General features: G+C 44.2%; 1 protein-coding gene across 2 annotated transcripts in view; it reads left to right on the top strand.

The window, feature by feature from the left end:
• Positions 1-289: 289 nt before the first annotated feature.
• The window catches only part of LOC135512128 (ribosomal protein S6 kinase alpha-2), a 49,844-nt gene continuing 24,924 nt past the window's right edge, over positions 290-25,209 (top strand). The window contains exons 1-5 of one of the 2 annotated variants that reach the window (XM_064933817.1): positions 290-918; positions 21,357-21,473; positions 21,589-21,670; positions 22,515-22,595; positions 23,668-23,747. In XM_064933817.1, coding sequence (XP_064789889.1) covers positions 820-918; positions 21,357-21,473; positions 21,589-21,670; positions 22,515-22,595; positions 23,668-23,747 — 459 coding nt within the window. In that variant the 5' untranslated portion in view covers positions 290-819. Of the gene's footprint in view, positions 919-15,923; positions 16,077-21,356; positions 21,474-21,588; positions 21,671-22,514; positions 22,596-23,667; positions 23,748-25,209 lie in introns of those variants that run through there. The other variant, XM_064933818.1, reaches the window with a different exon arrangement.

The following is a 25,209-nucleotide window of genomic DNA, read 5'->3' as shown; positions in this document are numbered from 1 at the left end:
TCTGATTTCCTCTTCGCTGATCCTTGTCTGAAGCAGACACCTCATCAGCCGACACACCAACCTTAATTTATTCTGAGGGTGGGAGGATGTACATGTTTGGGCTACCTGTGTAAACACAGCCTTAAAAACACCACAACATTCACCTGTGATTCATGCATCCCTAACATGCCTGACGACAGATGAGACATCTCGTAATTTCACTGGGCTTCATACCAACATTGCATGCTGCTCTCTGAGTCTGTGTACACCCTTCCTGATATCTACATGAGGTAGGGGTGTATCATGAACATGTGGATTAGTTGCTCTCCGTTGTCAGAGAAGGGGGAGTTCTGTACTTCCAACGATGAGAGTCCTGTTTGATTGGGCGCGAAAAGAAGAAGCTGAATGTTGGGGAGGAGGGGAGCCCTCGCTTGCTTCACATTGCATGACTGCACCGTGCTGATTCAGCGGGACAAAAGGGATAGCGGCGGGTGCTGAGGACGGTAATCGCCAGAATCACTGCTGCTTGGATGGCACTGTCAAATCAAATCAAATCGTATTGGTCACATACACGTGTTTAGAAGATGTTATTGCGGGTGTAGCGAAATACTTGTGCATATCAAAGCATTGCGCTGTAGCAAGGACGGACGGACACTGCAGTGGTGTCAACAGTGACCAAATCGCTGGTTTTCCTGGTGGTTGTTTATCTGCCATATAGGAAGTGGATTAGAAGAGAGTGGCTGGGAGGAAACTAAATCCCTCTCTATTGTTGTGTACTGATCTGGATTTAGGTGTTGAGCAAAGACAAACTGACAATGCAGATCTGAAGCGGGGCACACAATGGACACGAACATGCAGAAATTTACAGTTAGGAGATGGTTTTCCGTCTACCTTCAGAAGAAGTCACGGTCCAAAAACTCGAACCTCTGCAGATTAGAGGTAAGTGTATTGTTGTTTACTGCCCAACTACTTTGTGGCTGTGTGTGCCATAACGCAGAATACTTGTTTGCTAAAGGTGTGATTCAGCTGCCACTGACTGCTGTCACTCAATTATGTTGTGGTAGGCTGTTGTGGTACCTTGTGTCGGTCTTGTTTGTTACCCAATATTAGGCTATACTTGCTAGTACAATTTCAGCATTTTGACAAGCTTTGTAGACTACCATTGCACAACATTTTCATAAAAAAATCATGTTTAATTCTGTCTAGCATGGTATTACACGCACACACAAAAAAAATTCAACTAATGGCGTAATCAACGATAATCTGTGAGTTTGAGTGTAATTGAAAAGGTAAATAATGTTTTGCTAATGTGTTGTTTACACAACAAACTGCTAGAAGTGAGCTGAATTTGAATAAACTTGAGTAAAATTACAAATTAATGTTTGCTCAAATCATATTTCACAGAATGCTCTTTTGCAGATTGATTTTCAGAATTGTTTGTTTCCTTACCTGTGTTTTTGCTTCTCATTTGATTGGTTGATTTGATCTTATGCTATACAAAAATAAATAACATACTTTTACTAAAGGGTAAACCCATTTGAATTCATTCACATTTTGGCTGCACCCCCCCCCCCTTTTTTTTAAGGAAACCTTCCTTACATATTTGCCAATTGTGCTCAGAAAGTTACTTTTTGGATCTGAAAACCAAAACATTCAAGAGATATATAAAAGTGCTCAAATTTGGCCCCTTTTTTTATACCCACACCATGAGATATCCATGTATTCAACCACTGGAAAAGATAAATGGTTGAGATATCAAATCAACGTTTATTTGTCATGTGCGCCTGTGTAGACCGCATGTGTAGACCTTACTGTGAAATGTTTACTGACAGGCCCTAACCAACAGTGCAAATGTAAGTAAAAAAAAGGTATTAGGTGAACAATATATAAGTAAAGAAATAAAAACAACTTTAAAAAGACAGTGAAAATAACAGTAGCGAGGCTATATACAGGCACCAGTTAGTCGGGCTAATTGAGGCAATATGTACATGTAGGTATAGTTAAAGTGACTATGCATATATGATAAACAGAGAATAGCAGCAGTGTAAAAGAGGGGTTGGCGGGACACAATGCAGATAGTTTGGGTAGCCAATGTGCAGATGATAAACAGAGAGTTGCAGCAGCGTAAAGAGGGTTTGGTGGGGGAGGCACACAATGCAAATAGTCCAGTTAGCCATTTGATTACCTGTTCAGGAGTCTTATGGCTTGGGGTAAAAGCTGTTGAGAAGCCTTTTGGTCATAGACTTGGCGCTCCGTTACTTCTTGCCCTGCGGTAGCAGAGAGAACAGTTTATGGCTGGGGTCTTTGACAATTTTTAGGGCATTCCTCTGACACCGCCTGGTGTAGTGGTCCTGGATGGCAGGCAGTTTAGCCCCAGTGATGTACTGGGCCGTGCGCACTACCCTCTGTAGTGCCTTGCGGTCAGAGGCCAAGCAGTTGCCATACCAGTCAGGATGCTCTCGATGTTGCAGCTGTAGAGCCTTTTCAGGATCTGAGGACCCATGCCAAATCCTTTTAGTTCCTGAGAGGGAATAGGCTTTGCCGTGCCCTCTTCACGACTGTCTTGGTGTGCTTGGAACATTCTAGTTGGTTGGTGATGTGGACACTAAGAAACTTGAAGCTGTCAACCTGCTCAACTAAAGCCCCGTTGATGAGAATGGGGGCGTGCTCGGTCCTCCTTTTCCTGTAGTCCACAATCATCTCCTTAGTCTTGGTTACGTTTAGGGATAGTTTTTATTCTGGCACCACCCGGCCAGGTCTCTGACCTTCTCCCTATAGGCTGTCTCGTTGTTGTTGGTGATCAGGCCTACCACTGTTGTGTCGTCTGCAAACTTAATGATGGTGTTGAAGTCGTGCCTGGCCGCGCAGTCATGGGTGAACAGGGAGTACATGAGGAGACTGAGCACGCACCCCTGAGGGGCTCCAGTGTTGAGAATCAGCATGGCGGATGTGTTGCTACCTTCCCACACCACCTGGGGGTGGCCCGTCAGGAAGTCCAGGATCCAGTTGCAGAAGGAGGTGTTTACTCTCAGGATCCTTAGCTTAGTGATGAGATTTGAGGGCACTATGGCGTTGAACACTGAGCTGTAGTCAATGAATAGCATTCTCACGTAGGGGTTCCTTTTGTCCAGGTGGGAAAGGGTAGTGTGGAGTGCAATAGAGATTGCATCATCTGTGGATCTGTTTGGCGGTATGCAAGTTGGAGTGGGTCTAGGAGTTCTGGGATAATGGTGTTAATGTGAGCCTTTTACCAACCTTTCAAAGCACTTCATGGCTACGGATGTGAGTGCTACGGGTCTGTAGTCATTTAGGCAGGTTACCTTTGTGTTCTTGGGCACAGGGACTATGTTGGTCTGCTTGAAACATGTTGGTATTTCAGACTCAATCAGGGACATTTTGAAAATGTCAGTGAAGACACCTGACAGTTGGTCAGCACATGCCTGGAGTACACATCCTGGTAATCAGTCTGGTCCCACGGCCTTGTGAATGTTGACCTGTTCAAAGGTCTTACTCACATCGGCTATGGAGAGTATGTTCGCACAGTCGTCCGGAACAGCTGATGCTCTCATACATGCCTCAGTGTTGCTTGCCTCGAAGCGAGCATAAAAGTGATTTAGCTTGTCTGGTAGGCTCGTGTCACTGGGCAGCTCTCAGCTGTGCTTCCCTTTGTAGCCTGTAGTAGTTTGCAGGCCCTGCCACATAAGACGAGCGTCGGAGCCGGTGTAGTACGATTCAATCTTAGTCCTGTATAGGCGCTTTGCCTGTTTGATGGTTCATCTTGGGGCATAGCAGGATTTCTTATAAGCTTCCGGGTTAGAGTCCCACACCTTGAAAGCGGCGGCTCTACCCTGTAGCTTAGTGCGAATGTTGCCTGTAATCAATGGCTTCCGTGCCTGTAATCCATGGTTGGGGTATGTACATACAGTAACTGTGGGGATGACATCCTCGATGCACTTATTGATAAAGCCAGTGACTGATGTGGTGTACTCCTCAATGCCATCGGAAGAATCCCGGGACATATTCCAGTCTGTGCTAGCAAAAAAGTCCTGTAGTTTAGCATCTGTTTCATCTGACCACTTTTTTTATGGACAGAGTCACTGGTGCTTCCTGCTTTATTTTTTGCTTGTAAGCAGGAATTGGGAGGATAGCATTGTGGTCAGATTTGAGAAATGGAGGGTGAGGGAGAGCTTTGTATGCGACTCTGTGTATTGAGTACAGGTGATCTATATTTTTTCCCCCTCGGGTTGTGCATTTAACACGCTGATAGAAATGAGTTACGACTGATTTAAGTTTCCCTGCATTAAAGTACCCGCCACTAGGAGCGCCGCCTCTGGGTGAGCGGTTTCCTGTTTGCTTATTTCCTTATACAGCTGACTGAGTGCGGTCTCAGTGCCAGTATCTGTCTGTGGTCGTAAATAAAAAGCCACACAAAATATAGGTAACTCTCTTGGCCAATAGTGCGGTCTACAGCTTATCATGAGATACTCTACTTCAGGCGACCAAAATCTAGAGTCTTCCTTAGATTTTGTGCATCCGCTGTTGTTTACAAATATGCACAGACCCCACGGATCAGTCGTCCTGGTCCCTTTGCAAAAAAACAGCCCCAAAGCATGATGTTTCCACCCCCATGCTTCACAGTAGGTATGGTGTGTTCTTTGGATTCAACTCAGCATTCTTTGTCCTCCAAACACGACGAGTTGAGTTTTTACCAAAAAGTTCTATTTTGGTTTCATCTGACCATATGACATTCTCCCAAACTTCTTCTGGATCATCCAAATGCTCTCTAGACAGCTTCAGATGGGCCTGGACATGTACTGGCTTAAGCAGGGGGACACGTCTGGCACTGCAGGATTTGAGTCCCTGGCGGCGTAGTGTGTTACTGATGGTAGGCTTTGTTACTTTGGTCCCAGCCCTCTGCAGGTCATTCACTAGGTCCCCCCGTGTGGTTCTGGGATTTTTGCTCACCGTTCTTGTGATCCTTTTGACCCCACGGTGTGAGATCTTGCGTGGAGCCCCAGATCGAGGGAGATTATCAGTGGTCTTGTATGTCTTCCATTTCCTAATAATTGCTCCCACATTTGATTTCTTCAAACCAAGCTGCTTACCTATTGCAGATTCAGTCTTCCCAGCCTGGTGCAGGTCTACAATTTTGTTTCTGGTGTCCTTTGACAGCTCTTTGGTCTTGGCCATAGTGGAGTTTGGAGTGTGACTGTTTGAGGTTGTGGACAGGTGTCTTTTATACTGATAACAAGTTCAAACAGGTGCCATTAATACAGGTAACGAGTGGAGGACAGAGGAGCCTCTTAAGGAATAAGTTACAGGTATGTGAGAGCCAGAAATCTATATCTATTTTAAATGATACTGTCAATTCTCCATAGGAAACCTAATGAAATCATAGAAATGTATTGTATATTGAAGAAAAATATAAACGCAACATGTAAAGTGTTGGTTTCATGAGCTGAAATAAAATATCCCAGACATTTTCAATACACACAAGAAGATTATTTCTCTCAAATGTGTTTGCGTCCCTGTTAGTGAAAATTTCTCCTTTGCCAAGATAATCCATCCACCTGACAGGTGTGGCATATCAAGAATCTGACTTAACAGCATGATCATTACAAAGGCCATTCTAAAATGTGCAGTTTTGTCACACAATACAATGCCACAGATTTGTGCAATTGGCATTCTGACTGCAGAAATGTCCACCAGAGCTGTTGCCAGATAATTGTATGTCCATTTCTTTACCATAAGACACCAATGTCAATTTCGAGAATTTGGCAGTACGTCTAACCGCAGACCCCGTGTAACCACGCCAGCCCAGGACCTTCACACTGGCTTCTTCACCTGCGGGATCGTCTGAGACCAACCTCACAGGCATGTGATGAAACTGAGGAGTATTTCTGACTGTTATAAAGCCATTTTGTGGGAAAAAACGCATTCAGCCAGTCCCCAATGGGTGGACCTGGCTCCCAAGTGGGAGGGCCAATGCCCACCCATTGCTGCGCCCCTGCCCAGTCATGTGAAATGCAGAGATTGTGGCCTAATGAATTTATTTAAATGGACTGATTTCCTTATTTGATCTGTAACTCGGTAAAATCATTGAAATTGCTGCATATTGTGTTTTTATTTTTGTTCAGTAGATAATAGAATGGACATGACCATATAAGTTGACATTCGACGGTGAGTGGACCAGCAGCCATCTTTGTGGTAGTAATTTGGAAGTTACAATTTCAATTAAATTAAAATGTCAATGGTGGACCAGATCAATTCCAGTGGTCCTAAGGGACTGGTCCGTTCTATGAATTATGTTTCTGATTTAAAATGACACCCTCCCTGTATTCAAGAACATGTTGTGTCTCAACCGATGGCGGACACAACACAACAATCTCAGATGATGTAAAATAGGGTCTAAGCTACAACGTATGTTAATATGATTTGTTTTATTTTGTTCACACGTTTTACGATAATTGACATTATTTAAAAAAAATTATCAAGACATTTTAAATAGTTTGACAACCCTGTTGTAAGCTTTTAAATTATATCAAACTCAACCGTTTATCTTTTCCAGTGACGAAGACATGGATGTCTCATGGTAGGGAGGGGTATGCAAAATGAGTCAACTTTGAATGTTTGGCATTCAGGTCCAAAAAGTAACGATCTGACAACTTCTTCAATGGGCAAACATGTATGCAAAGTTATCTTTTAAATCAAAAGGGATGCTGTGAAAAAGTCAGTGGTGTTTAGGTAAAAATACTTTAATGTACTACTTAAGTAGTTTTTTGGGGTATCTGTACTTTACCATTTTTATATTTTTTAACAACTTTTATTTTTACTTCACTACATTCCTAAAGAAAATAATGTACATTTGACTTTGTACATTTTCCCTGACTCCCAAAAGCAAGACAGGAAAATGGTCCAATTCATGCACTTATCAAGAGAACATCCCTTGTCATCCCTACTGCCTCTGATCTGACGGACTCGCGAAACACATGCTTCGTTTATAAATGAAGTCTGACTGTTGTTGTGTGTCCCTGGCTATCCATAAACAAAATTAAACAAGAATTGTTCTGTCTGCTTTGCTTAATATAAGCAATTTGAAGTGATTTTTACTTTTGATACTTAAGTATATTGAAAACCAAATACTTTTATACTTTCACTCAAGCACTATTTTACTGGGTGACTTTCACTTTTACTTGAGTCATTTTCTATTAAGATATCTTTACTTGTACCCAATTGTCATACTTGAGTAATTTTTCCACGACTGCAAAAAGTGATTGCATTCAAATGGATTTTTCCCGAAACCAGGTTTCTCCAATACCAAATACAGCTTGCGGGTGATTTTACTTGGCGACCCAAGTTATCTGAGGAAAAGCAATGTTTATATATACACTGCTCAAAAAATAAAGGGAACACTTAAACAACACAATGTAACTCCAAGTCAATCACACTTCTGTGAAACAAACTGTCGACTTAGGAAGCAACACTGATTGACAATAAATTTCACATGCTGTTGTGCAAATGGAATAGACAACAGGTGGAAATTATAGGCAATTAGCAAGACACCCCCAATAAACGAGTGGTTCTGCAGGTGATGACCACAGACCACTTCTCAGTTCCTATGCTTCCTGGCTGATGTTTTGGTCACTTTTGAATGCTGGCGGTGCTTTCACTCTAGTGGTAGCATGAGATGGAGTTTACAATCCACACAAGTGGCTCCGGTAGTGCAGCTCATCCAGGATGGCACATCAATGTGAGCTGTGGCAAGAAGGTTTGCTGTGTCTGTCAGTGTAGTGTCCAGAGCATGGAGGCGCTACCAGGAGACAGGCCAGTACATCAGGAGACGTGGAGGAGGCTGTAGGAGGGCAACAACCCAGCAGCAGGACCGCTACCTCCGCCTTTGTGCAAGGAGGAGCAGGAGGAGCACTGCCAGAGCCCTGCAAAATGACCTCCAGCAGGCCACAAATGTGCATGTGTCTGCTCAGACTCCATGAGGGTGGTATGAGGGCCCGACGTCCACAGGTGGGGATTGTGCTTACAGCCCAACACCGTGCAGGACGTTTGGCATTTGCCAGAGAACACCAAGATTGCAAATTCGCCACTGGCGGCCTGTGCTCTTCACAGATGAAAGCAGGTTCACACTGAGCACATGTGACAGACTTGACAGAGTCTGGAGATGCGGTGGATAACGTTCTGCTGCCTGCAACATCCTCCAGCATGACCAGTTTGGCGGTGGGTCAGTCATGGAGTGGGGTGGCATTTCTTTGGGGGGGGGGGCGCACAGCCCTCCATGTGCTCGCCAGAGGTAGCCTGACTGCCATTAGGTACCGAGATGAGATCCTCAGACCCCTTGTGAGATCATATGCTGGTGCGGTTGGCCCTGGGTTCCTCCTAATGCAAGACAACGCTAGACCTCATGTGGCTGGAGTGTGTCAGCAGTTCCTGCAAGAGGAAGGCATTGATGCTATGGACGGGCCTGCCTGTTCCCCAGACCTGAATCCAATTGAGCACATCTGGGACATCATGTCTCGCTCCATCCACCAACGCCACGTTGCACCACAGACTGTCCAGGAGTTGGCGGATGCTTTAGTCCAGGTCTGGGAGGAGATCCCTCAGGAGACCATCCGCCACCTCATCAGGAGCATGCCCAGGCATTGTAGGGAGGCCATACATGGATGTGGAGGCCATACACACTACTGAGCCTCATTTTGACTTGTTTTAAAGACATTACATCAAAGTTGGATCAGCCTGTAGTGTGGTTTTCCACTTTAATTTTGAGTGTGACTCCAAATCCAGACCTCCATGGGTTGATAAATCAGCACATTCAACTATGTAAAGAAAAAAGTATTTAATAAGAATATTTCATTCATTCAGATCTAGGATGTGTTATTTTAATGTTCCCTTTATTTTTTTGAGCAGTGTAGTACCAATCAAATGTTTGGACACCTACTCATTGAAGGGTTTTTATTTATTTTACTATTTTCTATATTGTAGAATAATAGTCGACACATCAAAACTATTAAATAACACATGGAATCATGTATTAACAAAAAAAGTCTTAAACAAATCTAAATATATTTTATATTTGAGATTCTTCAAAGTAGCCACCTTTTGCCTTGATTACAGCTTTGCACACTCTTGGTATTCTCTCAACCAGGTTTATGAGGTAGTCACCAGAAATGCATTTCAATTAACCAGTTTGCCTTGTTAAGTTAATTTGTGGAATTTCTTTCCTTAATGAGTTTGAGCCAATCAGTTTTGTTGTGACAAGGTCGGGGTGGTATACAGGACATAGCCCTATTTGGTAAAAGACCAAGTCCATATTATGTCAAAAACAGCTCAAAAAAGGAAAGAGAAATGACAGTCCATCATTACTTTAAGCCATGAAGGTCAGTCAATCTGGAAAATTTCAAGGACTTTGAAGGTTTCTTCAAGTGCAGTTGCAAAAAGCATCAAGCTCTATGATGAAACTGGCTCTCATGAGGACCGCCACAAGAAAGGAAGACCCAAAGTTACTTCTGCTGCAGAGGATAAGTTCATTTAGCGTCACCAGCCTCAGAAATTGCAACCCAACTAAATGCTACAGAGTTCAAGTAAACAGACACATCTCAACATCAACTGTTCAGAGGAGATAGTGTGAATCAGGCCTTCATGGTCGAATTGCTGCAAAGAAACCACTACTAAAGGACATCAATAATAAGAAGAGACTTGCTTGGGTCAAGAAACATGAGCAATGGACATTAGACAGGTGGAAATCTGTCCTTTTGGTCTGAGTCAATTTGAGAGTTTTGGTTCCAGCCACCGTGTCCTTGTGAGACGCGGAGTAGGTGAACGGATGAACTCTGCATTTGTGGTTCCCACTATGAAACATGGAGGAGGAGGTGTGACGGTATGGGGGTGCTTTGCTGGTGACACTGTGATTTATTTAGAATTCAAGGCACACTTAACCAGCAGAGCTACAACAGCATTCTGCAGCGATGCGCCATCCCCATCTGGTTTGCACTTAGTGGGACCATCATTTGTTTTTCAACAGGACAATGACCCAAAACACACCTCCAGGCTGTGTAAGGGCTATTTGACCACGAAGGAGAGTGATGGTGCTGCATCAGACGACCTGGCCTCCACAGTCACCCAATCTCAACCCAGTTGAGATGGTTTTGGATGAGTTGGACTGCAGAGTGAAGGAAAATCAGCCAACAAGTGTTCAGCACATGTGGGACCTTGGACTGTTGGAAAAGCATTCCTCATGAAACTGGTTGAGAGAATTCCAAGAGTGCAAATCTGTCATCAAGGCAAAGGGTGACTACTTTGATGAATCTTAAATATAAAATATGTTTAACACGTTTTTGCTTACTACATGATTCCATATGTGTTATTTCATAGTTTTGATGTCTTCACTATGGCTGGCACTGTAATTGGGGACCCCTGCCTAAATGTATTCAGTACTTGGTCTTATTGCAACTGTTACTGAGATGCATAGGAGGCTGCTGAGGGAAGGACGGCTCATAATGGCTGAACGGAGCGAATGGACTGGCATAAAGCACATGGAAACCATGTTTGATGTATTTGATACAATTCCGCTACAGCCATTACCACGAGTCTGTTCTCCCAAATTAAGGTGCACATGATTAAGAATAGCCTAAAATAAGCCTAAAATGTAGCTAGGCCTACTTGCTCACTTGTTTATTAGGGACTTATATTTTAAGAGATGAATAATTTGTAAGAATCCATATTTGTTTTTACGTGGCAATCTGTAGGCTACTTATTGATTCTTGAAGAATACAACTTTTTTTGCTTATTGAGCTTAGTTTAACAGTTTAACCCAATCAGATCCCAAAATATAAACTTGTTTTACTCCATTGTTTGTAAACAATCTAATTGTAAACAAACATTGTATAGCTTCAAAACATGGTTAAAATTATCGTATTGATCAAATGGATGGTCAGTCCTTGCATTTATATCCCATTCTATGAATTTGAGAGAGGTTACATTTCTCCAGCCCCATCAGTAAGCTGTTTACCCACAACGGGGGCCGAACGAGTGCTTTATTGTTTGAACTGCATATTGACCCTTTCAAATTATTAATTCTTTATTAGATTTGGACTGAAATATTTAAGCATGAAACCAAGATCTGAAACATAGTGTCACGCCCTGGTCTATATTTATTATGTTATCTTCATTTATTGAGTCAGGCCAGGGTGTGACATGGGTTTATTTGTAGTGTGTTTCGTCTTGGGGTTGTGTGGGGTGTATAGATTAGTCCATGGCTGCCTGAGGCGGTTCTCAATCAGAGTCAGGTGATTATTGTTGTCTCTGATTGGGAACCCTATTTAGGTAGCCTGGGTTTCACTGTGTGTTTGTGGGTGATTGTTCCTGTCTCTGTGTTTGTTGCACCAGTCAGGGCTGTTTCGGTTTTCGACGTTTGTTGTTTTGTAATTGTTCGTGTTTCGTCATAATTAAAAATGTATCGAACGAACCACGTTGCATTTTGGTCCGATCCTTATTCCACCTCTTCGTCAGAGGAGGTAGAAGAAAGCCGTTACAGAATCACCCACCACAAACGGACCAAGCAACGTGTCAACGGGCAGGAGCCACAGGAGAAGCAACAAAGGCAGCAACAGCGATCACAGGACTTCTGGAATTGGGAGGAGAAATTGTTCGGAGAAGGACCCTGGAATCAGCCTGGAGAATATCGCCGCCCCAAAGAAGAACTGGAGGCGGAGAGAGCTGAGAGGCGCCGGTATGAGGAGGCAGCGCGGCGACGCGGATGGAAGCCCGAGAGTCAGCCCCAAAAATTTCTTGGGGGGCGGGGGGGGCTCAGGGAGAGTGTGGCAGAGTCAGGAGTCAGACCTGAGCCCACTCTCCCTGTTTATCGTGAGGAGCCAAGGAGGAGACCAGAACCGGTGCTGGAGGTGAGCAAAGCAGAGACTGTGAAGGAGTTAATGGGGAAATTGGAGGAGAGAGAAATGAGGGAGTTGCTGTGTTGGTGCTTTTTGCTTGGAATTCGCTCCCGACGGAACGTGTCAGGGATTTAATGGCACCTGGGTCAGCGCTCCATACTCGTCCTGAGGTGCGTGTTAGTCGGCTGGTGAAGTTGGTGCCAGCCTCACGCACCAGGCCTCCTGTGCACATCCCTAGCCTTGCACGTCCTGTGCCAACACTGCTCTCAAGATCTCCAGTGAGCCTTCACGGTCTAGCCCATCCTGTGCCACCTCCACACCCCAGCCCTCCGGTGGCAGCTCCCCGCACCAGGCTTCCTGTGCGTGTCCTCGGCCCAGTACCACCAGTGCCAGCACCACGCATCAGGCCTACAGTGCGCCTCGCCTCTCCTGCGCTGCCGGAGCCTCCCGCCTGTTCAGAGCTGTCGACGCCTTCCTCCTCTACAGCGCTCCTGGAGTCTCCCGCCTGTTTAGCGCTGCCGGAGCCTTCCTCCTCTCCTGCGCTGCCGGAGCCTCCCGCCTGTTTAGCGCTGCCAGAGCCTTCCGCCTCTACAGCGCTGCCGGAGTCTCCTGCCCGTTTAGCGCAGCCAGAGCTGCCAGTTTGCATGGAGCAGCCAGAGCTGCCAGTCTGCATGGAGCAGCCAGAGCTGCCAGTCTGCATGGAGCAGCCAGAGCTGCCAGTCTGCATGGAGCAGCCAGAGCTGCCAGTCTGCATGGAGCAGCCGGAGCTGTCAGTCTGCTTGGAGCAGCCGGAGCTGTCAGTCTGCTTGGAGCAGCCAGAGCTGTCAGTCTGCTTGGAGCAGCCAGAGCTGCCAGTCTGCATGGAGCTGCCAGTCTGCATGGAGCCGCCAGTCTGCAAGGAGCCGCCAGTCTGCAAGGAGCCGCCAGTCTGCAAGGAGCTGCCAGTCTGCAAGGAGCAGCCAGAGCCGCCAGTCAGCATGGAGCAGCCAGAGCCGTCAGTCAGCATGAAGCAGCCAGAGATGTCAGTCTGCCAGGATCCGCCAGTCAGCCAGACTCTTCCAGATCTGCCAGTCAGCCAGACTCTTCCAGATCTGCCAGTCAGCCAGACTCTTCCACATCTGCCAGTCAGCCAGACTCTTCCACATCTGCCAGTCAGCCAGACTCTTCCACATCTGCCAGTCAGCCAGACTCTTCCACATCTGCCAGTCAGCCAGACTCTTCCACATCTGCCAGTCAGCCAGACTCTTCCACATCTGCTAGTCAGCCAGACTCTTCCACATCTGCCAGTCAGCCAGACTCTTCCACATCTGCCAGTCAGCCAGACTCTTCCACATCTGCCAGTCAGCCAGACTCTTCCACATCTGCCAGTCAGCCAGACTCTTCCACATCTGCCAGTCAACCAGACTCTTCCACATCTGCCAGTCAACCACTCTTCCACATCTGCCCGTCAACCAGACTCTTCCACATCTGCCCGTCAACCAGACTCTTCCACATCTGCCCGTCAACCAGACTCTTCCACATCTGCCCGTCAACCAGACTCTTCCACATCTGCCCGTCAACCAGACTCTTCCACATCTGCCCGTCAACCAGACTCTTCCACATCTGCCCGTCAACCAGACTCTTCCAGATCTGCCCGTCAACCAGACTCTTCCAGATCTGCCCGTCAACCAGACTCTTCCAGATCTGCCCGTCAACCAGACTCTTCCAGATCTGCCCGTCAACCAGACTCTTCCAGATCTGCCCGTCAACCAGACTCTTCCAGATCTGCCCGTCAACCAGACTCTTCCAGATCTGCCCGTCAACCAGACTCTTCCAGATCTGCCCGTCAACCAGACTCTTCCAGATCTGCCCGTCAACCAGACTCTTCCAGATCTGCCCGTCAACCAGACTCTTCCAGATCTGCCCGTCAACCAGACTCTTCCAGATCTGCTCGTCAACCAGACTCTTCCAGATCTGCTCGTCAACCAGACTCTTCCAGATCTGCTCGTCAACCAGACTCTTCCAGATCTGCTCGTCAACCAGACTCTTCCAGATCCGCCAGTCAACCAGACTCCTCCAGATCCGCCAGGATCTGCCAGAACTGCCAGCCAGCCAGGATCTGCCGGATTCAACTGCCTGGCTGGGCTTCCTCTCAGTGCTGGGCTTCCTCTCAGTGCTGGGCTTCCTCTGTCCCGAGCCGCCCCTCTGTCCCGAGCCGCCCCTCTGTCCCGAGCCGCCCCTCTGTCCCGAGCCGCCCCTCTGTCCCGAGCCGCCCCTCTGTCCCGAGCCGCCCCTCAGTCTAGTGGGGTTCTGGGTGAGGACTACTAGGCCATGGTCGGCGGTGAGGGTGGACAATCCTAGGACGCGAGGAGGGGGGACTAAGACATTCATAGAGTGGGTTCCACGTCCCGAGCCGGAGCCGCCGCCATGGACAGGCGCCCACCCGGACCCTCCCTATTGTTTTGATGTGCGTCCGGGAGTCCGCACCTTAGGGGGGTTCTGTCACGCCCTGGTCTATATTTATGTTATCTTCATTTATTGAGTCAGGCCAGGGTGTGACATGGGTTTATTTGTAGTGTGTTTTGTCTTGGGGTTGTGTGGGGTGTATAGATTAGTCCATGGCTGCCTGAGGCGGTTCTCAATCAGAGTCAGGTGATTATCGTTGTCTCTGATTGGGAACCCTATTTAGGTAGCCTGGGTTTCACTGTGTGTTTGTGGGTGATTGTTCCTGTCTCTGTGTTTGTTGCACCAGTCAGGGCTGTTTCGATTTTCGACGTTTGTTGTTTTGTAATTGTTCGTGTTTTGTCATAATTAAAGATGTATCGAACGAACCACGTTGCATTTTGGTCCGATCCTTATTCCACCTCTTTGTCAGAGAAGGAGGTAGAAGAAAGCCGTTACACATAGTCTCTAGGCCTAGTTTTACAATTGTACGTTTTGGGGGAATGGGAGTTGGAACAGTAGACGAACATGTCAAACCCAACCACTACACAGGTGATTGCAATCTTCACCTTTTTCTTCGCCACACTGCAAAGCTACCTGGGCATGGCACTGTTCCGCAGCTGTGGTGCTGAATCGACGATTAGTCTTTTGTCCATACAAAATGTCAAATTGATCGCAACGCTATAACATGGTGCTGAATGCTGAGCGATGGTTAAAGGCACAAGGTATTCCCGCATAGTTGGAATGCCTTCTAAAGTGGTGGAACCACAGATATCCTATTAAATTACTATGTGTGGAATTCTGTACGATACAAAACTATATACTACACTGTCTACAAAACATTAAGAACATCTGCTCTTTCCATGACTGACTGACCAGGTGAATCCAGGTGAAAGCCATGATCCCTTATTGATGTCACTTGTTAAATCCACTTCACTTCAGTGTACATGAAGGGGAGGAGACAGGCTAACAAAAGATATTTAATAACCTCTACGGGATCGGTGTCCCTATACCTGGACGGTTGTTGCTAACGTGCTCTGTGACTAGAATGACGTTTTAAGTAACAGCCATCTTTCCAGGACATATGCATTTTTATATGTGCAGAATGCTTAAATTCTTGTTAATCTAACTGCCCTGTCCAATTTTACAGTAGCTATTTTAGTGAAAAAAGACCATCCTATTGTTTGAGGAGAGTGCACAGCAAACTTTTATCACAGCAACTGTTTTGATATATTCACCTCTGAAGGTAAATAATCTACTTACATTCAGTAATTTTGCTCTGATTTGTCATCCTGGGGATCCCAGACACAAAATGTAACAGTTTTGTTTGATAAAATCAATTTTTATTTTCAAATGTAGTGTGGCGAAGAAGGGGGTCGAGTGGTAAATGGCAGATATGTGAGAGCAGAACTAATAAACGGGCTCTGCCCGATCACTAAAATGGCCACCCCTGTCAGAACTACAGATCACAAAATGTCCGACCACCAACACTACAAGTCCCAGAAGCAAGGGGAACCCTCAGAAGGTGGAGCCAACCCACAGATAAAGGGTCAAGAAAAACCAGGAAGAGGAGAAGAGAGTGCTGGAAGGATCTATGAACAATAGAGAAAGAGACAATAGAGATTGGCTGGATTTACCGTGTATGAGCTGGACTGTTTTGGACTTACCTGTTGGCGTTTGGACCTGGACTTACCGAGAACCCGATTTGTGTACCGAACCCTGCTATCCTTGACCTCGCCTACGGCCTGGGTGGACCAGGACGAAGAAACAAACACACAGGTACTGTCCTGTTCGAAAGAACTCTCATTCTTGGGTGATTTGGTGACAGTTTACCACTTAGTTTGTGACAAATGCTCCTAACCTTGAAGAGGTTTGCCACAGTAGGAACTGACTTCTACACTTTTCCTTTCAAGTGGTATCAAGAATATGGATATCCTTGTTTCAGGTCCTGATCTACAGGCAGTTAGATTTGGGTATGTCATTTTAGGTGATTTTTTTCTTTTCTTTTTTTTTAAAGGCCAAGATCCTTTTTTGAGGTTTTAAGCCTTGAAACAATTGAGACATGGATTGTGAATGGGCAAGACAAAATATTTAAGTGTCTTTGAACGGGGTATGGTAGTAGGTGCCAGGCGCACCGGCCAGGCGCACCCAACGCTGCTGGGTTTTTAACACTCAACAGTTTCTCATGTATATCAAGAATGGTCCACCACCCATAGGACATCCAGCCAACTTGACACAACTGTGGGAAGCATTGGATTTAACATGGGCCAGCATCCCTGTGGAATGATTTCGACACCTTGTAGAGGCCATGCCCCGACAAATTGAGGCTGTTACCCTACTCACAACATATTTCTCTGTATAGCATGCACCTCAATTACCTCGACTAACCTCTGCCCCCACACGTTGACTCTGTGTACCAGTACCGTCCTGTATATAGCCTTGTTACTGTTATTTTATTGTTGCTTTTAATAATTTTTTATTTTTCATAAAAAAAAAAAAAGAATATCTATCTTAACACAATTGTTTCTTAACTGCATTGTTGGTTAAGGGCTTGTAAAGTAAGCATTTCACTGTTGTATTAGGTGCAAATGTTTTCAGACTTGTTGGGCTCAAAGTGTTAGTGAATGGTACTGTTTGTATGAACAATGAACATTGCTGGGGAGTTATAGACATGTCACTGTTTGTGACTGTTTGTCTTACAGAATGCTGTGTGCAGTTATCAGTAGAAATCACATTCACTTTGACGTCTCTTTGTAATCCTTCCTGAGTGTCTCATAGCAAGATGTTCAGACAGACCAGCTTCTCTGAGATAATATGTAGTCATCATGTACCAAACCCCAATCCCTTCACCAGGAAACAGACATTCACATCACACACTGGACGTAGGGGATTTAGTATTGCACGCTAGACGTATGGGATTTAGTATTGCACGCTAGACGTATGGGATTTAGTATTGCACGCTAGACGTAGGGGATTTAGTATTGCACGCTAGACGTAGGGGATTTAGTATTGCACGCTAGACGTAGGGGATTTAGTATTGCACGCTAGACGTAGGGGATTTAGTATTGCACGCTAGACGTAGGGGATTTAGTATTGCACGCTAGACGTAGGGGATTTAGTATTGCACGCTAGACGTAGGGGATTTAGTATTGCACGCTAGACGTAGGGGATTTAGTATTGCACGCTAGACGTAGGGGATTTAGTATTGCACGCTAGACGTAGGGGATTTAGTATTGCACGCTAGACGTAGGGGATTTAGTATTGCACATTTGCAATACACTGAGGCATGCTAAGCATGATTAACATAATGCATACAAATACATATATGGAAACCATTTACAAAACAATACCTGATGGATTTAGATACCTGAGCACTTGTGACGATGGGGTATTTTACTCCATGATTGCCTCTTGAGTTATTCTGTCTGTGTCATTAATCTCACAAGACAATGATGCTGTTTTGCATCGCAAAGTGATTTTCATTATATTGTTGTTGTCATTAATACTTTATTTGGATGAAGACAAACCCTTGTGGGAGTTAGGTATAGTTTACCCAAGACCATGAAATGAAGGGTAGTTTTCTTGAGGGAGAATCTTGTACTAAGTCAGGTAGACTCATCAGACAGATGGCAGTCAATCAGACCATTGGTATGTTTGTGTTATTGTTTATCTAAATCCCTGTTTGACTGCTTTATGCCATGATACTGAGATTATTAATGGGAGAGATGAACTGCTGTGGTAACATTTAACTCAATTCCTACTTTGACTTGGAAAGTACAGTATACTGTAGGTCATCAGCCTTTACAAACAGCATGCACAGAATGATCAGCCTTTACAAACGGCATGCACGGAATTCATGATGATGATGGTTTGGAATAGTAAACTGGTATAGCTGCTATCAGAGTTGACAGTATAACTACCAAGCTACCATTAGGATGCATAAACATGAAGTCATGTTCAAATATCTGAATGGCCCATGCAGGAATCATACCCCAAATTATTGTATTGCAAGCACCATTTTCCAACCGACTGAGACATTTTGTCAAATTGACTTTTTCAATCAGAGATTATCTTGAAATGCACACCATCAACAGCTGTTGACCCAGATAACACATCTTGGTGTTCAGAATACACTACGCATGTCCTCTGTCATCCATGTTTATTGGTAAAGAGTAATAGTTGGACAAGGGTTGTTTTATTATTTTGATTCAATAAGATAATCTGCACTGGTGTCTTTTAAAAAAAGTGATTTAACAACAGACTGATTTGGGTACTGTGAAAATCTACTAGTACTACCAAGTAGACTCCCTCCACTGGTAAATGTTTTCTTTTCCATTCCAGTATTTTAGAATGATGTGAAAGGCTGTTAAGTGGAACTGAGCTAAATCCATTCTCGCTTTCTTTCTGATGTGTAGTAGTAATGTGTTTTTTAAAAAATTTTATTCCCCACAGACTTAACATTAGTTTGATCTTTAGGATAATAAAGAAATTCTCTAATCTAAAATGGTATAGTTTTCTTCCAATTATTCTATTTAAAAAAAGGCCTCGTTTGGAAAACAAAACTGATGCTTTAACTAAACTCAGCAAAAAAATAAAGTCCTCACTGTCAACCTCGTTTATTTTCAGCAAACTTAACATTTGTAAATATTTGTATGAACAAAACAAGATTCAACAACTGAGACAAACCGAACAAGTTCCACAGACATGTGACTAACAGAAATGGAATAATGTGTCCCTGAACAAAATCAAAAGTAACAGTCAGTATTTGGTGTGGCCACCAGCTGCATTAAGTACTGCAGTGCATCTCCTCATCATAAACTGCACCATATTTGCCAGTTCTTGCTGTGAGATGTTACCACACTCTTCCACCAAGGCACCTGTAAGTTCCCGGACATTTGGAATACTAAACCTATTGGACCTAGCCCTCACACTCCGATCCAACAGGTCCCAGACGTGCTCAATGGGATTGAGATCCGGGCTCTTCGCTGGCCATGGCAGAACACTGACATGCCTGTCTTGCAGGAAATCACGCACAGAGAGAGCAGTATGGCTGGTGGCATTGTCATGCTGGTGGGTCATGTCAGGATGAGCCTGCAGGAAGGGTACCACATGAGGGAGGAGGATGTCTTCCCTGTAACGCACAGCGGTGAGATTGCCTGCAATGACAACAAGCTCAGTCCGATGATGCTGTGACACACCGCCCCAGACCATGACGGACCCTCCACCTCATAAATTGATCCTGCTCCAGAGTACAGGCCACGGTGTAATGCTCATTCCTTCGACGATAAACATGAATCCGACTATCACCCCTGGTGAGAGAGAACCCCAACTCATCAGTGAAGAGCACTTTTTGCCAGTCCTGTCTGGTTTGTGCCCATAGGCTACATTGTTGCCTGTGATGTCTGGTGAGGTCCTGCCCTACAACAGGTCTATAAGCCCTCAGTCCAGTCTCTCTCAGCCTATTGCGGACAGTGTGAACACTGATGGAGTGTTTGTGCGTTCCTGGTGTAACTCGGGCAGTTGTTGCTGCCATCCTGTACCTGAACCGCAGGTGTGATGTTCGGCTGTACCGATCCTGTGAAGGGGATGTTACTCGTGGTCTGCCACTGTGATCAGCTGTCCGTCCTGTCTCCCTGTAGCGCTGTCTTAGGCGTCTCACCATACGGACATTTTAATTTATTGCCCTGGCCACATCTGCAGTCCTCATGCCTCCTTGCAGCATGCCTAAGACTTGTTCACACAGATGAGCAGGGACGCTGGGCATCTTTCTTTTGGTGTTTTTCAGAGTCAGTAGAAAGGCCTCTTTAGTGTCCTAAGTTAGATGTTATTTTATGTCATGTTCATTAATTGTTTATGGTTCATTGAACAAGCATGGGAAACAGTGTTTAAACACTTTACAATGAAGTTCTGTGAAGTTATTTGGATTTTTACGAATTATCTTTGAAAGACCAAGTCCTGAAAAAGGGATGTTTTATTTTTTTGCACAGTTTAGTATTAATGGATGGTGTACTGGTTACTGTGGAGTATCACTGTTTGTACACGGCATCATGACTCATTTCTTTGTTAACTTTTAGACAGCGGACTGTTGCCGTGTTAGAGGTTTGGAAATATAAAAAGCCCATGGGACTGACACCTTGGATAGCTACAGAGCATTTGTAATCCCATTGTTTGATTTATTTGCCTTTATTGTCTAGAGCCCCTACAGAGGCCATCCTTAACCCATTGATTCTTCAGCGACATGATACATGATTTTCTTCCTATTCAATGCTGTGTTCAACATGATATAGTGAAGGAGACGTTATAGGTTAACGTAAACCATAAGGGACAAATCAGCATATGGATTTGAAAAGCATCCTTTTTATTTCATCCCAATGATATATTGTATGCAAAGGGTTATGTAACTGTTTGTTGTACTTGTATGTATTGAGTGAGATAAACAGGTTTAACCATGTTCTCTGCTTAGTCAGCGTGGCAGATTCTGCATTAATCAGCGACGGTCAGGGCAGGACTCTCACATGCCTGGTCGGCATATTTCAGAGGCACGTCATGAAGACAGCATTAATAGCCGGAGTGTTCCCTTTTAAGATCTCCCGTTTGGCAGCCACATAGCCCCACTCAAGCAAAACATGGCCACACTAATCTCCCCTGATAAGAGGGGAACAGGATGGACTACTGGCTGGTTCTGTAGCCAAGGTCACACTCTGACTGTTAGCCTACAACATCTGTTTCAAATCCTCCTATTGTCACCAGTTAACATGGATATGTGTGGAGATTGAGGATACTAAGGGCAAAAAGTGTAATAGCAATGTGCATGTTCTATCCTTCGATGTAATAATTCCTCTGATACTTGTATACTCATGATACTAGCTGTAACATCTCAATTCATGATTATGTTGAGTAGTCTCCGTTTGCACTGATTAAATTTGACTTCTCTAGGTTGGACATCTGACAAAATCCCCCTCTCTGGCTCTCCCTATGTCTCTGGAATGACATGGGTGTTCTTGGTATTCCTATAATCACGTGATTGATTTGATATGAGGGCCATCTGTTTCCCTGCAGGACGATGGCATCCTGAAAGAGATCGACATCAGCCAGCACACCAAAGAGGGCTTTGAAAAGGCAGACCCCTCCCAGTTTGAGCTGCTGAAAGTGCTAGGCCAAGGCTCCTATGGAAAGGTAAACATATAGCTACCTGAATTAAGATGTTCGCATCTATGTTACACCTACTGTGTATGTACTATGCATGTCACATTTCCCCTACTGTTCAATCTGATATTAATCTCCTCCATAGGTGTTCCTGGTGAGAAAAATCAAAGGCTCTGACAGAGGACAGCTTTATGCCATGAAAGTGTTAAGGAAAGCAACGCTAAAAGGTACTTATTCTGATACTTTCGAAGAGTGGTATGTTTTTCATCGGACCAATCTTACAAAGAGTGTAATATTATTACAGTAAACAGACATGATATGGGTATGATTTAATTACCTATCCAGCCAAACTGGTTTTCCGGCATAAGTAATAAAATATATATATATTCTCACATCTCACGTTTCCTATACTCGCCAAATCTCAGTCAAAAACATCTTACGTTTCCTATACGCAACAAATCTCAGTCAAACGCTTTACATAAAAAAATACATCTGCTCTGGATAATGAAATGCAGCCTTTTGGCCCTGTCTCAGGAAATGGAGATGATGTTCTCCTTGCTTACATAATACAGGCACAGCTGCAGGAATGTCCTCTGCAAAGCAGAGAGCCATTGCAAGAGGAAGCTGGCATAATATTCTGCATTGCAGCACAGGTGCTTGAGGGGATTATGATTTTGATTATTATTGATAACGAAGTAGCTGACCTCCATTTCTCAGGTGACATAGGGAGAAGGCTTAGGTAATGCAGATAGATGAGCATAATGCAGCAAGTCATTGCATTAGCTCACTTTGTCTCGATTATGCGATGACATTCCCAATGCACTGATTAGGTAAGTGGCTGACTAGTGAGGGAGAAGTACCATATGCATGGTTGAGTGGTTTACAGATTTTCATAGTATCAACAGTTTTGACAGTATAGAAATTCATACCTGAGGTATTTTATACAGTATCGTCGGATACCGGCCCAACTCTAATGGATTGTATATGTATAGCTTTTGTCCACAATTGTTCAGTTCTACAAGTATCTTAATTCATTTACCACCATTTTGATAAGCTTTGTCTGTTTTTCAGTTCGGGATCGGGTGCGGTCCAAAATGGAGAGAGACATTCTGGCTGAAGTCAACCACCCCTTCATAGTCAAACTCCATTATGGTGAGCGTATTTCCCAAGTGCCGTCTTTCTCATCCATGTAACCATGTTCTGACTGGCACACATACATACATACAACAAACATTGAGACATGAAAACCCTCTTGTTAAGAAAGCCAAATAATTATGTGACGAGATTGTCTTTAGCCATCAGTTGTTGGAATGGTTCTGCCATTAGGTAGCAGGCAGAAACACATTGTGATATGAAATGGAGTAGGTTCTTGCATTGAATAACTCTCCAAGCGTTTTATAAGGCTTGGCACGTCCCTCTAAACATTTCAGTGACGTCTGGAGTCCTTCAGACAGCGTAAGCCATCACTCTGTCTCAAAGCACCTTACCTTCTTATTTATTAGCATGCTCTGAGTATTGCCACAGCAGCCCCAGGCAAACGGATGCACTCAACAAAGCAGATGATAGGAATACACGAGAAGACCATAATATCAAAATTATACCAGGAAAAAAAGATTTGCCTTGACATGTACCTTTTTAAGGAGAGCCGGATTACTGAACGGGCACATAGGGCACATGCCCCGGGGCCCCCCAAACTCCAGGTGGTACCCAACCAAATTAATTTATTTTGGGTTGTGGGCCCCCTGGTTGCGGACCCCCCAGATAGCAGTTAACCCACAGTTCCTAGGCCGTCATTGAAAATAAGAATTTGTTCTTAACTGACTTGCCTAGTTAAATAAAGGTAAAATACATTTAAAAAATAGCATATGATAGCTAAATGTGTAGAATTGCATGAAATTGGCTTTAAAACTGCCAAATTGTCTCTGAGCCTCATTGTCATTTTTTACATTTTATTTATTTAACCTTTATTTAACTAGGCCAGTCATTTAAGAACAAATCCTTATTTACAATGACGGCCTACCCTGGTCAAACCCGGACGACACTGGGCCAATTGTGCGCCGCCCTATGGGACTCCCATTCATGGCCAGATGTGATACAGCCTGGAATCGAACCATGAACTGTAGTGACGCCTCTTGCAGTTTGGAGTGTTTTCATTTTATTGCATGTCATGAGCGAAGGAGAATATGTATTTTGCGTGACCATTTATGTTGTTTTTATGGCCCAGCCTTTCAGACGGAGGGGAAGCTGTATCTGATTCTAGACTTCCTCAGAGGGGGAGACCTCTTCACACGGCTTTCTAAAGAGGTCAGTCATCATGTTACTCACTGTGATGGCTTACTGCTCATTCACTGTTTTATTAATACATTCAATCACCACATGCGTAAGTTTAAAAATGTATACTTTTATTTCCAATCATCTGTTTTCTTGGTACAGATGTCCCTTTTTGATTGAATAGGTACAGTATATTTCGAGGCATTCTCAATTTGCGTGATATTACTTTTTTTTCATTGGTCAACTCAACAGCAATTGGTAATTTGGCTTATAGAGTAAAAACCCTTCCAATGCGTTATTTTTATGTCATGACCCTTGAACTATCTCTATAGATTTGTTTGCGTTTATTGACAACAGCAACAAACAAGCACATTCCAAAAGAGCTGTAGATGAATGGTATTCTGTCCTCATGAAAATCTGTTTTGATGACCAATTGTATGTTCAATGCCGAGCTATTAATGGATCTTTGACACTTCTTAGTAGTACACTGATGCATCATGCCACTTTGGGGCCCATCACTGTGCAGCAAAATGACCAATCTATAACTGCCTCTCTGCCACCACCATAGTTCGCTTTCCTGTGAAGTGATTTTCAGAGCTTGAGCCAAGTAGAACTTTCATTCATCACAGGTGCGCGTTACAAAGCTTCAGGACTCATTCTGTGACTAAAAATAGGTCCGTCCTCCCCACTGATTCAATCGATATGTATAAACACCCTGCCATTGACCAGACCCCATCAGGAATAGGTCCCTATATTGCAAATGTTCATTCCTAATTGGTTTGGCTTTAATCTTGTACTTCAGCATCTCTGAATGTCCATGCATTCATAGTGAGTTGAAATAAGTAGGCTACTTCATTAATAAAGTGTAGCTCTTTCAAGTACTCACTTCCAATTACCAGCACAGGTTTCTTTCAAACCACAGACATAATGGCTTGTGTGGTATGTCTAGCATGGGCTTTCGATGCAAACATTTAAGTGCTCACTGTCAATGAACAGCCCAGACCTCATCAGTCAGATTACAATATATCCTTCTTTCCATTGATTAATTATTCCGGAATCCAAGTAACTAACCCAGGATTGGGGGGGGGTGATTATTTTGGGTTAAATAACACTCTGGGTCACATTTGAACATCTAAAACTAGATAGAAATTATGTAGAAATGATTGTCAAATCACTGCCCTTTATCTGGCCTGCAAAATTACTTTGACAAGAAAATTGTTCCCCCAAAAACTGTGGCCCCCTTTCGAAATCCCAATGTGGCCCTCGAGTCAAAATTATTCCCCACCCCTTCAATAGCCTGTATTGTAATACTGCTATTATGAAGAAATTATAGATAACGACTCAATTGATGAAACCATTGACTCAGAGTTCCTTTGGGACATTCAGCTACAACTGCAGATTGTTTCATCACACCATACTTTTTTTTTTAACTCATTAATTGGCAATACGCCAAGCTATGTGGATTGCAATAGTTTGTGTTTGTAACGAACAATGA

The sequence above is a fragment of the Oncorhynchus masou genome, chromosome 24 (genome assembly GCF_036934945.1).
Source record: "Oncorhynchus masou masou isolate Uvic2021 chromosome 24, UVic_Omas_1.1, whole genome shotgun sequence".
NCBI classification, from domain to species: Eukaryota; Metazoa; Chordata; class Actinopteri; order Salmoniformes; family Salmonidae; genus Oncorhynchus; species Oncorhynchus masou.
Note: the sequence above shows the minus strand (reverse complement) of the source record. Positions and strands in the feature narration are given on the sequence as shown.